General features: G+C 35.3%; 1 protein-coding gene across 1 annotated transcript; it reads left to right on the plus strand.

Annotated features, from left to right (window-relative positions):
* Positions 1-3,502: 3,502 nt before the first annotated feature.
* Positions 3,503-10,695, plus strand: LOC110799622 (wall-associated receptor kinase-like 8). Its single transcript, XM_022004901.2, has 4 exons — positions 3,503-4,081; positions 6,158-7,309; positions 8,268-8,447; positions 9,348-10,695. The coding sequence occupies exons 2-4, from the start codon at positions 6,376-6,378 to the stop codon at positions 10,508-10,510; spliced, it is 2,277 nt and encodes a 758-aa protein (XP_021860593.1). The 5' UTR covers positions 3,503-4,081; positions 6,158-6,375; the 3' UTR covers positions 10,511-10,695.
* Positions 10,696-14,984: the final 4,289 nt, after the last annotated feature.

Below are 14,984 nucleotides of genomic sequence, written 5' to 3' on the forward strand. Positions count from 1 at the left end.
AGGAGAACTTGTATTACTAGCATAGCCCGCTAAATGCAAAATATAGTTTAAGTTTTTTTTTTCTTATTCATTTCAAATTCACTTATAAATTTATGTATGTATACATTGAAAGAATAATACGAAGTTAATTATATATGCAATTGAAAAATAAAACTGGTTAATCAACAATCGATAAACTAAAATTTTAAGTAATTTAAATTATTTGCGTAAAACTTTATTTGATTAGCTAAAGGAAAGCAAATCATTTTTTTCCTACGTATAATTTGATTACAGGAATTAATTTATTTATTTTATCATACGGGGTAATTGTTATTCAAGTACATAAATGTGAGCATTAAAATGTGGGCATTAAAGTTTTATACATTCATAACTCATAAGAATGTTTTTTCTCGTTTTTAATAATTTTAGAGTCATAAGTTGTATTGTTGGAGTGATGAATAAAACTTTGCGTTAACATAGTAGAGGTAAGGAGTTCAAGGATAAATATCAACAACCATGTCACTTGTTAAGTCATCGCGACACATGGAGAGATGCAAGGGTATGTGAGTTGATCTACCCGTTTCGACCTTGTATTTATGGCGGATTTTTTTTTTAAGATAAAAGTATAGAGATGGCAAACGGGTTGGAACCGTGTTTGGTTTAGGTTGTTTGTGTAAGAGGATATTGGGCTAAAGATTAGTTCGGGTTGATTTCGAATTTAGACTGACTCGATTTATGTCGGATCAAATTTGGGTACGTTTTCAATACTCTGTATATTTCGTACTTTTTATAACAAAGTAACCATCTGTAAACACATTTGTTGTCGGAGCAATTCGATTCGGGTCGGGTTCGAGTATCGTAATTGTCATATGAAATACTTTTAGTCGCATAAAAATGGTGGGAATCTCATTAGACTATTAGAGCATAAAATTTGATTTTTGATTTATATAAAAAGTTTGGAAGCCTATAAAGTGACATGTAATTCATTATTTAGAGTTTAGACACCTGACAATCTAACATGCGTTAATCTCACCGATTTATTCTTTCGTTGATACTAAACCATTCTCGCCTAACTCGAACTTTCTTCACTTAAAGGTTTAAGATGCAAGCGTTTTGTTGAGAAATGATTAAATGAAGTTTAATTTAAACACTAAATCGTGGGCGGGGGAGAGGGAATGTGAGCGGGGTGACCACACAGGGCCCTAATTTAAATTTTTAATTATTATGTCGCCTAAATCTTATAAAGAATCTTTCTTTGTTCAGTGGATAAACATTAAATCAATTGTAGCAAAGGCGTAGGTTAATCCCCGTCAGTAGTTTTACTCCATGACTTACTTTTCTTCCCTTTTTCAATAAATTCCTCATTCTTCGCTTCCAATAATTCTCAACTTCTATTTCTAAATTTCAAGTCTCTATACCAATAAATTCATAGTCTCTTTCTAATAATATAAATCTGAGATTTTAAAGTGTTTTTTCTATTTTATTTTTTCTATTTTATTTTATTTCATTCTTTCAAATAATTTATTCAGTTTTTGTGTGTTTGACTTTTTGTACTATTAATATTGATGAATATTTTTAAATACAAGTACGAAAAAAGAAAATAATACGAACTATGTCAATAGAGAAAATGGGGTTTTAAATGCCAGTAACGTACACCACTAAGGAAATACCAATGAAAATAAAAGTGATGCTTTAATTATTTGAGTTAAATAACTTCAAAGAGATGTTTGTATCATATCCCCTCGAAAAAAAAGTAATGCTTATATGGTGAAAAAGTCCTCAATTGTGTGAGATCGCACAGGGCTCCCGATATATTTGTCACGCACCTGCACTAAATCTATTGTACGTTGTTAATACTCTGTATATTTCGTACTTTTTATGATAAAGCAATTATCTGTAAACATATTTATTGTCTGGGCAATTCGGTTCTTGCCGAGTATTATCCGTTTGGGTCCCTTCAAGGGATACTCCCTTCGTATTTTATTAGGAGTTACACTTATCATTTCCGGCCATATTTTATTGGTAAGTTTTCTACAACTCACGCTTTATTAATTCAATACTTCGTATATCTCAATTTCCTATGGGCCCATCACTACAATAAACTCTCTCTGCTCTAACTAAAATATTTTCCCATCACCATTTCTCTATTTGTTTATTACTTCCTCCCCACCTTATTTATTATTTATATTACATTCAACTCTCCTTTCTTAATATTTGTGCCGGTCAACATGTAACTTCTAATAAAATACGGAGAGAGTATATTTTGACATTTCCGGGTAGAGTTTGAGATTTGGCTTGGGTATGGGTCTGATTTTTCAAGTCTAAAAATTATATGCCCAAACCCGATGAAATGGCGAAATATATAAACATTTATTAAGTCAAAGTGTGCTACGAAAATGGCTAAGTAAGAAAACTTGTAAGCAAAAGTGTTTGGAAAGGTTTTTGTATTGTTTGAGAGTGTTTACAATTTGTTGGCTGAATGGCACAGCCTATTTATAGGCACCCAAGTCCCTACAGCCTTCTACTCTAGAACATTCTACCATATTCTTTACAAAGAAGTGCCTACACGATTCTAGATTATTTTCACCTCCAACTCTCCAAAGGAACTTCCTATACAAGGTAGTAAATAGTAAAAAAAAAAAAAAATTATATGTTTTTTGTTAAATAGGTAGTTAGTGAGGGTAAGAGGAGTAACATGACTACAGACGCACATGGTTATCCTAATATCATAATTTAAGACATGTATATCGAGAAGTTAATTGAGCGGCTGATTATGTAGCATCCCTTGGTCATCACATTACAAACCACTTAGATGTTGATCCTTTTATAGGTAACACATTTTCTTATTTTATTTTCTTAGATAAGTTAAGATATAGTCTTAAGAGAAGACTATCCTAACTTTTATTTATCTTTCCTTTTTTTTAAAAAAATGGTTATCCTAATATGACACAAGCCCGTTAAAAGCCCGAAGACACTAGTGGGTCGTACATAAAGATGGATGTGGGTCGGGCCGGCCCGAAGCCCGACCCGACCCGACACGAAAAAAGCACGGCTCGGCACGAGCACGCAAAAAGCACGGCCCGGCACGAGCACGCAAAAAGCACGACCCGACACGGGCACGAATTCGTGGGCCGTGAGCCTTAAATTTTTGGAAAAAGCACGACAAGACACGACACGACTCGACCCGTCACGACAAAACACGTTAAATTTAGTCAAATTAGCCTTGGGCACGACGGACCGGCCCGACCCGGCACGAAAGCACGTGGGCTTGGGTCGGACCTGGGCCTTGTTTTTACTTTTCGGCCCGGCACGACACGAAACATCGTGGGCCTGACATGGGCCCGGCCCGGTTAGATCACGACTCGCGGGCTCGGCACGAAGCCCGACCCGGCCCAACCCACAACCACCTTTAGTCGTACATAGACAACGTTTTAGAAATTTGGCATTGATAGCCCAACTGCCCCCAAGTGATTAAAATTTTCATTTATTGTACTCAGCCCACAAATAAAGTCGGTCCACAATTATATTGCAAAGGCCTAAACCGTGTAAGCATAAATTCATCTTCCTTCCCCTCTCTCTTTGAACCCCCTTGTTTAATTAGAACCTTGGTTTCCCCATGGAAATGCTAATTGCAAGCTCATCAAGCTTAATTATACTTCAATTAGAATCAAACAATCTCTTCTTAGATATAAGTCGAATCGTTTGAACTGAAATCAACCGCCTTCTTCAAATTTTGATTACGAAATCATCTTCTGAACTCTGAACTAAAATCAATCAGTTCAGTATTTCATCGTATTACAGCTTTGGTTGAAATGAAATCGAATTTGATTTTCTGAGTTGCAGACTTGCTTGCAGAGCTTCATTTCGCCGAAATCATCATTGATCTTTGTTTGAACTGAAATCGACCTCGAAATCGACGGATTTCTTCAAATTTGATTATGAAATCATCATCTGAACTGAAAATCAATTTCTTTATTATTACAGCTGCTGTTGAAAATGTTGATTTCTGAGTTTCAGCTTCGTTTGCGCCGAAATCGCCATTGATGTGCTGATGTGCAACCATTGGATCATCCTGTTCTTCAGTTCTTCTGATCGAAGTTAGGTAATTTTTTTTTCTCTTTGTTTACATTTTTAATAATACTAAATTAAGTACTCCGTACTAATTATGCTAATAGTGGTTAGTTGCCTGCTAATATGATAGTGTTAGGAATGGTGTATCATTTTCACCGTCTTTCATGATCAAGGATAAACTTGAGCAATTCACATTTCTGATTTCTGCCACGTTTTATTACACTCCCTCCATTATTTTATTACTGGGGTTTATGTACGTGTGTGTGACATTTTATACTGTTGTCACATAACTTAAGTAAATAATGGACAAAGAATTCATTAGATTTTTTATGAAGTATTAAAGTATTAAGCGTGGTCACATTGACGATCTCTTGTGTCGATTTAGGTTAGTCGATCCTAAATTATTTTGGAACTAAGACTTTATTGTTGTTGTATTAAAGTATGAAGCGTGGTTAGTGGAATCATTTTATATTGTGAGAGAAGGGGCGATGTGAGTTTGAGAGAAGTGAATGGGTTATGGTAATTGACTCATGGTCTATGGTAGGTGAAGTAAAAATGTTTAAGTATTAGTGGATCATTAATAAGCGAGTGTGTCAATTATTCTGAAATGACCGAAAAAAGAAAGTGTGTTACTTATTATGAAATGAAAAAACTAAAAATATTACATCCGTACTCCCTCCGTCCCGGAATACTTGACCTGTTTTCCTTATCGGGCCGTTCCTTAATACTTGACCTGTTTCTAAAAATGGAAATATTCTAACAATATTATATTATTTCTCACTCCACCCCTATTAACCCACCTACCCCCTACTCCATACAAAAAATAATTAAAAATTCAACCCCTACTCTCCCCCAACCCCACCTCTTAACCCACCTCCCACTAACTACATTAAAATAATACCCCACTATCAACTACTACCTACTAAATTAAATAAGTCAATTCAAGTTCCTTAAACTCTGTGCCGGTCAAACCGGGTCGAGTATTCCGGGACGGAGGGAGTATAATTTTATAAATGTTCTTATAGTGTATGCCTTTGTTTAGATAAATGGAAATATTCTAAATTTTTGGTTTGAAATGATATTTTCCTAGGAATAAATGAACTAATTTTTTTAATTAAAAAATTTAATAAGTTAATAAGGATGTAATATGCATTTTATATGAAACACCAAAACCAATTAAAGAGCTCATAATTGAGTTATAGAATAGAGATTGTAACTTTTTGACTTTTTTATTATTTTATATATCGATTTTGACCATTTTTAAAGCTAACGTGTTAATGCACGTTTTTAAAATACTACTCGATGACTCGATCCGTAACATTTTCTTTCAAAATGTTGTAATAATAAAGAACGGGGGAAACATTGACCACAACCACAATTAATTTTCTCTATCATTCGTCTAATCAACGTTTCTTTTATCTGCTTTTTGACTTAATTAGTTAATGAGATGTGTATAGTGAGTTAGTGTGTTAAGTTTGATTAAAAGAGATCCATGTGCAATAAAACTAGTGGACTACAATCATGTAAGACATCTCACGATTCTCATCCGGAGATTAATACTCCATGAAACAATAATTCATAGCCAAACACTAGTCATTTAAAAATCATTTATTGATCATTAATTTATCATCTTGTGTGCAACTGTGCAAGTTGCAACTGATGCCAGGAAAGAGAGAGCAACTCTAGTCAACACATGCATTCATATGATTATCAATCTTCCTTAAGTTAAGTTATCTACTTGTCGGCTTGTCGCATTAGGCAGGCTTATCAGATCATGGAAACATGTGCACGATGTTTACTCTGTGCACCAAAAATACACAAGTATATGTGTAAAAGAACATGACATAATGATAAATGAGCACGAGATGTGTTCTCTTTTGTAGCAAAGGTTTAAGATATGGAGTATAACATACCTTGTGTTCTTTGTCACAATGTCATGTTGTAATATACAAAGTACATTTGTCTTCTTTCGGTACACAATGATCATCGTGCACATGACGTTCTGTACTCTGCATATAGTTAAGTAAGGGAATATCAAAACACGATTATATATAAACCATTTCTGTATTAGAAAATCTAACAATTCCTTCCTTACATCCTAAAATAGGATATGTGATTGTCAATCCTAGACAAAGGGTGTATTTTATTGTAGGAAATTGATTGATAGACTTCAGCCTTCCGTTTCGGGTAAAGAAGACTTTGACGCAGCATATTCTTAATTCGTGCTCGCAGCTGTCAGCATTCAAGGTGATGTACTCTTGTTTAGTACTCCTAAAACAAAGCCATATAATAAACACTTTTTGTTAAGTTGCAAAACTCACAATAATGTTGGGAAAAGTACTGCTAAATGTTATTGTTGCTCTACTATGGCCAATACTAGCTTTATTCGCCGTTCAACAAGTATTTGGGGGATCAGCAGCTGTTTCGCAGATAGCCCTTCCGAATTGCCCTGAAAAATGTGGCAACATTACGGTCCCTTACCCATTCGGTATTGGGGATGAATGTCACTATGGCACCCCTTTTGATGATGGTAGATACTTCAACCTTAGTTGTAACAATAGTGTCGATCCCCCAATCCTAGCTTTAGGGAACAAGGTAGAAATAGTTAACATAACTTTGAAGGGTGAACTCTTGGTATATTACCCCATTTCATACCGTTGTTATCAGTCTAATACGACTGTCCCTTCTGCTGAGTATGAAGCCTTCATACGTACAAGAAAGTTCCCTCTTTCAACAACCCGAAATATTATTGGTGCCATTGGTTGTGATACTTTTGTTACACTGAATGGTACAATGAACAACAAGAGACAGTTTCGTTCTGGGTGCATGACGGTGTGCGCTGCATCAGAAGATGTTGATACTAGAACGTGTTCTGGCATCGGGTGTTGCCTGGTTTCTATCCCAGATGGAGTAACAAATGCCGATTTAATATTTAGAAGTCTCGATGATCAGAAGTTAGTGAAGGATTTCAACCCGTGTAGTGTTGCGTTTGTGTTGTCAAAGGATCATGCTGCAGACGATGTACTTCCGTACTCTATTAAACAGATTCTAACCCAAGATGAAACGTATTACCGGAATTTGAGGTTTCCGGTTGTCTTTTATTGGCCAGTTGGAAACGTAACTTGTGAAACAGCGCGAAAAACTGGGGAGTACCTGTGCAAGGGAAACAGCACGTGTGATGACAAGCTTTACCAGGAAGGTTACCGCTGCCAATGCAACCCAGGGTTCGAGGGTAACCCTTACCTTCATGATTGTCAAGGTATTCTCCACAATTTTATTCTTGTATACTTCTTTAAATTACTGCATAAGACTTTGAACAGATACTCCTTCCGTCCTTTAACGTTATCCCCATTACATTTTACCATGAATTTTCATTAACATATAAGAAATAATATAGTCATGTTGGGGTCTTGTTAGATTCGGTTCAATGTATGTTTTTAGAATATCAACTTTTAAAGATATTTATGCTCGTAGAATTGGAGATATTTACGTGAACAGTCAAATTGAGCAAAAGGACAGAGGGGGTAGACTATAAGGTTTCTTGTCCATTTTATTTGCATTTGGAAACATATAGAAGCTCAGCCTAACTAATATCCTATAACGTTTACTCGTTGATAGTTCACCCTGTCCCCTCTAATACATGAATGGTCAACTCTAGACCTGGTTATTGGATAGAGTACTCCAATGGGTATAGGATTAGGGTCAAGTTAATAGGACTTTTATTAGGCAGGGCTCTTAATGGACATGTCCTTTATTGGACATGGTCATTATAGGGTCAAACTTATACCACAATAATCTTGAAAACTAAAGTAGTAATGATACAAAAAATTATGTGTATCCTTCGTATTCACTTGTACTTGCACACGACTCATTTGTTTTTCATTTTTCATTGCTCGTTTATTGATGCGCCCACTAACGACCCGTTATTGACCCGCGACCCGCTTTTGAACCGCCCATTATCGACCCGCCAAAAATGACACTTTCATTACCCGACCCGCTTTTGACCCGCACCGACCCTAACCCGACCTTCCCGATAACCAGGTCTAGTCAACCCTGGTGAGTCTCGCGACTCTTGCCCGTCAAGAAAGTAAGCCGGGCCAGGGCCTTGGAAGGGGTAGACCTTTGAAGTTAAAACAAAGAATAGCAGTAGGCCATTAGAACTAGTATCATTACTTCACAAATGAATGATATCATGATCAATATTTACATGTATTCAGATATTGATGAATGTGCGGATGGAAACCAGAATTCGTGTAAGAAACCAGCACTCTGCGTCAACACTCGTGGAAGTCATAATTGCAAATGTCCAAAAGGCTACAGCGGGAAAGGCACACTGAGTGATCCTTGTATTCCTGATCTGAATGCTGCTCAACGAGGTGGCTACAAGTTGCTAGTAGGTAAGCCTAAGTCCATTAGTATTTTCTTAAATGTGTATAATTTTTATTATTATTCCCCTAAAAAGACATAAAAAGCGTTGTACTCTGACTCTCTGAGGCTAGTTGAGACCTTATTTCTATATGATTTTTATTATTATTCCCTTAGTATCTAATTAATTGCTATACCGTGTTTAAGGATCAGAGACTCAGAGAGTATAAAGAAATACTGCTGTTATTTAACAGAATGCAAAGTCATTCCTGTAAAACCAAAATTTCACAGGTTGTCAACAATTATTTGTACTTAATAGTGTTGTAGAAGTTGTTGCTACGTCGTATTCAATTAAAATTTTAACTAGTAGCTCCATAGTCTGAAACTCTGAATTGTGCATCAGTCTCATGTATGAGGTAAAGATGAGCTGCCAAAAAAAAAAGGTAAAGATGGCTGTGGGCCGGGCCGGCACGAAAAAAGGCTGACCCGTCACAAGCACGAAGTTGTGGCCATGGGCCGGGCCTAGGTCGACTCGACTCAGCACACTAAATTTAGTAGAATTAGGCTTAGGCACAACGGCCCGTCCCGATCGACACGACAGCCCATGGGCCTGGGCCCTGCTTTGAACTTTTCAGCATGGCCGGCACGATGCAAAGTGGGCTCGGCTCATGGGCTTGCCCCGAAGCTCGACCATGCCTAGCCCACGGCCATCTTTACATAATTACATGTATGCATCTATGTAACTAGATATTAACTACTCCATAAATCTTATTGTATATAGAAGAATCTGGTATGATGGTTGTTAAATATCACCTTGAATTTTTTGGTGTTACAGGAGCTTATGTACTGTTTGTATTCTTTGAAACTAATTAACTGTCTCCAATTAAACTGATTCTTCGGTATTTATCACTCGTATTATTCATGAGCTGCAGGATTGAGTGTAACATTGGGATCAATACTTTTGTTTCTCATTGGATGGTGGATATACTCATTGATCAAGAAAAGAAAGATTGTCAAACAAAGAGCTAAATACTTTGACAGAAACGGCGGTCTGTTACTGCAGCAACAAATGTCTTCTGACGACAGCGTTGTAGAAAGAACTAAACTCTTCACCATTGGTGAGTTAGAGAAAGCCACCGACCATTTCAACGAAAACAGAATACTCGGAAGAGGAGGCCACGGTACAGTCTACAAAGGAATGCTCGGTGAAGGAAGAATTGTTGCTGTAAAGAAGTCGAAAATAGAGAAAGAAAGTCATATTGGGGTGTTCATCAACGAAGTGGTAATCATGTCACAAATTAATCACAGGAATATTGTCAAGTTACTAGGATGTTGTTTGGAGACGGAAGTCCCGTTGTTGGTTTACGAGTTTATCCCAAACGGAACTCTTCACCACCATATTCATAACCCGTCTGAAGAGTTCACAATCACTTGGAAAATGCGGTTACAGATTGCTTCTGATTCAGCTGCAGCACTTTCTTACTTACATTCATCTTCTTCTATTCCTATTTTTCATAGAGACATCAAATCATCTAACATACTTCTTGATGATAAGTACAGGGCTAAATTATCAGATTTCGGGACATCAAAATCAGTGGCTACTGATCAAACCCATGTAACAACCGAAGTCATGGGTACATTCGGGTATTTGGATCCAGGTTACTTCCAATCTAGTCAGTTTACAGAAAAGAGTGATGTTTACAGTTTCGGTGTAGTCCTCGTTGAGCTATTAACGGGGCAGAAGGCAATACGTGCTTTATCCGAAGAGGATAGGAGTTTGACATCATGGTTTCTTTCCCATATGGAAGACTCTCGTCTATTCGATATCATAGATTCTCAGATTGTGAAGAAGGATTTGAAGGAAGAGTTTCTCACTATTGCGAATCTTGCAAAACGATGTTTGAATTTGGATGGAAAGAAACGGCCGACTATGAAAGAAGTTTTGCTAGAGATTGAAACAGTATTGTCACTTCATGTGTCTGATGAAACAACCACCAAAGGTTTGTATTATGGTGATGTTTCGAGTTTTAGCACTTCTTATTTGGAAAGTGTATCTTCAAGTTCTGCTGAAGTGTCTCTGTTGTTCAGTCATTAGCATTTGGTATGCTCTATGTTGTTAAGGAGTACGTACTATATAATTTTTAGGACTGTATGTAGAAAAAGTCGCGTTTTTGGTGGACTCTTTTTTGGGTCGTTATCTATTTACACACATGTATAGTTGGACTTTTTAAAGATGAACGACCATTTTTTAAAGATGAACGACCATGATTACGGTTGTTACTTGTTAGTGTCAAATATTCCATTTGTGTAATGTGTAGACCTGGTTATCGGGCGGGGCGGGTCAGGGTCGGTGCGGGTTAAAAGAGGGTCGGGTATTGAAAGGGTCATTTTAGCGGGTCGATAATGGGCGGGTCAAAACGGGTCGCGGGTCAATAGCGGGTCATTAGTGGGCGGGTCAATAAACGAGCAATGAAAAATGAAAAACAAAATAGCCATGTGCAAGTACAAGTAAATACAAAGCTATACACATAATTTTTTGTATCATTACTATTTTATTTTTCAAAATAATTGTAGTATAAGTTTGACCCTATAATGACCCTGTCCAATAAAGGCCCTGTCCAATAGGAGCCCTGCCCAATAAAAGCCCTATTAACTTGACCCTAACCCTATATCCATTGGACTACCCTGTCCAATAGACCTGGTTATTGGACAGGGTAATCCAATGGATATAGGGTTAGGGTCAAGTTAATAGGGCTTTTATTGGGCAGGGCTCTTATTGGACAGGGCCTTTATTGGACAGGGTCATTATAGGGTCAAACTTATACTACAATTATTTTGAAAATTAAAATCGTAATTATACAAAAAATTACGTGTATAGCTTCGTATTTACTTGTACTTGCACATGGCTATTTTGTTTTTCATTTTTCATTGCTCGTTTATTGACCCGCCCACTAATGACCCGCGACCCGCTTTTGACCCGCCCATTATCGACCCGCTAAAAATGACCCTTTCAATACCCGACCCTCTTTTGACCCGCCCCGCCCAATAACCAGGTCTACTGTCCAATAACCAGGTCTAGTAATGTGTAGTTAGCCTTCTTTGTTCAAGGAAAAAATTCTATGAAATGAAAATAAATTTAACGATGAGGATCACACAAAATTTTCAACACAATTGGGCCTGAGTCCATGCGAGTCTGATCAAGTTGGGTCAGGGCCGGATACAAATTGGGTTGGCCTATGAGTTAGGTCTTGCCGGGTTGGGTTTTATCAGATTCTGGTCAAATATGATCAGCTTTTAAAGATTTTTAACGCTCAAATTGAGTTCGAGTGTCATTCGCATCTTTCCAATCAAATAATTGTCTAACCAAAGGCGTCTTCCAAGAAACTCCATCATGATTTATAAAGTCCCTAACTCTCCACTTCTTCGAATCAGCCAACAATTGGTCACTTAACTACTGGAATTCTCCCTTCAACCCATGCCTTACTTGTTGTTAGCACACTCCTCCCATCCTCTATCTTCCAAGCTAATCCCTTTTCAAAGATCCTAGAGGCTTTATAGAAGCCCTCTCCTTCCCATAGAAACTACACCCCTTATACTCCTCCGCCTATCTCTTTTGAAAATACAACAACCATGGGGACTGAAATGACACATGAAGCAAGAAGCTCATGATCATTATGCAGTCTCATAGCTTGCTTAAATAACAGGGAATCATTAAGGGGATCAATTGACCTTATACCCAATGATATATGCGTTTTATATAGAGTTTTTACCCCGTCCCTTAGTACTTTTTGATCTCAAATGAGCTCTTCGGAGCGATTTTTAGTACTAACTAGTATAGTACCCGTGCGATGCACGGTTTATGATCTAAAGATTAATTTTGCATGAAATCTAAACTATAGCTATATAAAATTGTATTCTAAATAGATCTTATAGATTTTCTTCTAATTAAAATCCAAATCTACAACACTTGAAGCAAATTTGTGAGAGACCCTCCTATTTCACACAAAGATTATTTTGACCCTCGTTCATCACCATGTCAAACATAAAGTTATTTTCATCCACATTTACTTTGATAATCATATCATCTAATAATGGATATACCATATATCCATTACGCGATCAATTAATATCTATCCACACCATCTACTTTATTTAGGTAGAGATGACTCTGAAGCAGGGCGTGTGCGGAATATATATGGTCCTTCCACTTCCAAATCCGTTTAAAAATGTCATCTTCATCCCCGCTACCTAGGATAGTATATGGTACTCATCCTCATACCAACCCAATCACCGCCTCGCGGGGTATAAAATAAAAGTCATCCCCGCTCCTTCACCACCCAGATACCCCCCCCCCCCCTAAACTCACCCCTAGATCCAAAAAATTTATTTAATTTGGTAGGAGATTTTTGAATTTTAAAACACTGTTCTTTTCTGTAATTTAATCCGGTTGTCTGATTCGAGTGATTGAGTAAATAAATAGAATTTATAATATGCAAGTATAGTGAAAATATGTAGATATAATCATAATCAATCAGATGAAGATAAGATAGACATGTGGTTCCAGACTAAGGCTCTGTTTGGTTCACGTTATTTCCATTTATTTTTAAAATTAAAATAAGTCCAAATAAGTTCACATAAATTCAGATAAGATAAGTTCTGGAAAAATAAGGGTTGTCATAATTATAATTTATAACTAAGATAAATTCTAATAAGTTTAGGTAAGTTCATATAAGATAAGTTCATATAAGATAAGTTCATTAAAAAAAATGAAAATCAGGTGAATAGAACGCAATACCCCCTAAAATCCATCATCGCTTGACATATACATTTTTATCCCCATAATCCACCAAGGTTAGACGCACGATTCACGTATCAAAATGTTAATGTTGTACAATTTTTTTTATATATAAGTGATATTGCATTCGTTACATTAATCTGCTATTCTAATTTAAAAAAATATTATCAACAATAACTTAACAAACTCATAATACAAAGTGTGTTATTTAAGTAATTTTATATCAAATATGTTCAATGATTCATCTTAAACACCATCTTTTTATTCTATGCTAATCCTTACACTTTTGAGCATATACTTGTTGACATTAATTCGTTATTTAAAAATAATCCTTAAACTACTCCCTCTGTCCCAATTTAAAGTGTTCACATATCATGACACATAATTTTAGTATAAGTTTTGAAATGTGGTTATCGAATATTTTTTTATTGAGAAAGTAGGTAGAATGAAAGGTGAATTTTCTTTAATTGAATGAGAATGAGTATGGGAACTTAGGTTTTAGTTGTGGGAAAAAAGAAGTAAATATTATAATTTTGGGCCCTTTCCAAAAATACTAACTTCCCAAACTAAATTGGGTTTCATGACTATAATGCATATATGATTATAAATCATAGTCCACCAATTAATTGTAGAATTTAGTTTTGATCATATTTGTCATAGTATTTGAGGAAGCACATACCAAGTATAATTTAGTTAGTTATATTTTAATTTCACTAATATTATTATCTATGAAACTGCATATTTAAATAGTTCAAAATGCTATCAATTTTTCTTGTAATATTTAAATACTTTTTTGTTTATTACCATACTCGTGTATTACTTTTGAAAAAGATTTTTTTTGAAAGAATATATTAAAATATAATTAATTTTTTTTGTTTAGAAATATCAAAAGATATACTCCCTCCATTCTTGATTATTAGTCCCTTTTGGAATCTTGTCACTATTTACAATTGAAGGCAATTTTCTAATTTCTTTCCAATTCGTATTTCAAAATATAATCATGTGACATCTTGTTTTGTTCGTATCTTAAAAATATCAAATTTTTATATTTCTTTAACGTACGTATTTGGATATATATTTAAGTTTAAATATGGAGTTGAAACGGATGAAAAAGTCAAAATGGGACTAATATTTAAGAACGGATGGAGTATATTTTTCATTAAGTATTTATTACTATGTATGATTTGGTATAAAGTATTATTAATAATTTATAGAAATGAGATGATTTTTAGAAATGAGTATATTATTCATATAATCTTAATGCATCATTTAAGTAATTTTATAATATTATAAGATAAGGAGTACGAAGTAGTATCTATTTTTTTGAATTATCTTTTAAAAAAAAATTGAAGTACTTTTTGGGGGAAAAAAAAAAGCACAGAGAGCACGATGTGTTAGTTGTAAAAGATAGAGGCTTGCTTATTTAATACGATGTACGGAGGTAAGTACTTCGTAATATATAGGTTACATTAGCTTTTCTTCTTCTTGTAAGCTATGTATAATTATTCAATGTTGTATAATATCACATTTAGTACTTGTATTTTTTAGGAAGAATCTATTTTTTAAAATGTTATATTACGTTCATGATATTATACATTTTTTGTTATATTTGGTCATTCTAAACTTGTTTGGGATCATAATTATTTAAGGTTGACAAAATAATACGTAGTAGATCATTATATTATGAAACTCTTGTTAAGTATGACAAAGTAATATAATTGTTTTATTCTTTCAAATACTCCGAATATGATAAAATGGATTTGTAAAAGATGTT

Source organism: Spinacia oleracea, chromosome 4, assembly GCF_020520425.1.
Source record: "Spinacia oleracea cultivar Varoflay chromosome 4, BTI_SOV_V1, whole genome shotgun sequence".
Classification (NCBI taxonomy): Eukaryota; Viridiplantae; Streptophyta; class Magnoliopsida; order Caryophyllales; family Amaranthaceae; genus Spinacia; species Spinacia oleracea.

What these genes read in the sequence shown, in the direction of transcription:
- LOC110799622 (XM_022004901.2), top strand. Translation starts at nt 6,376, where the DNA reads ATGTTGGGAAAAGTACTGCTAAATGTTATTGTTGCTCTACTATGGCCA. An exon ending in TTACCTTCATGATTGTCAAG is followed by an intron (nt 7,310 to 8,267) that starts GTATTCTCCACA and finishes ACATGTATTCAG; the next exon opens with ATATTGATGAATGTGCGGAT. An exon ending in TGGCTACAAGTTGCTAGTAG is followed by an intron (nt 8,448 to 9,347) that starts GTAAGCCTAAGT and finishes CATGAGCTGCAG; the next exon opens with GATTGAGTGTAACATTGGGA.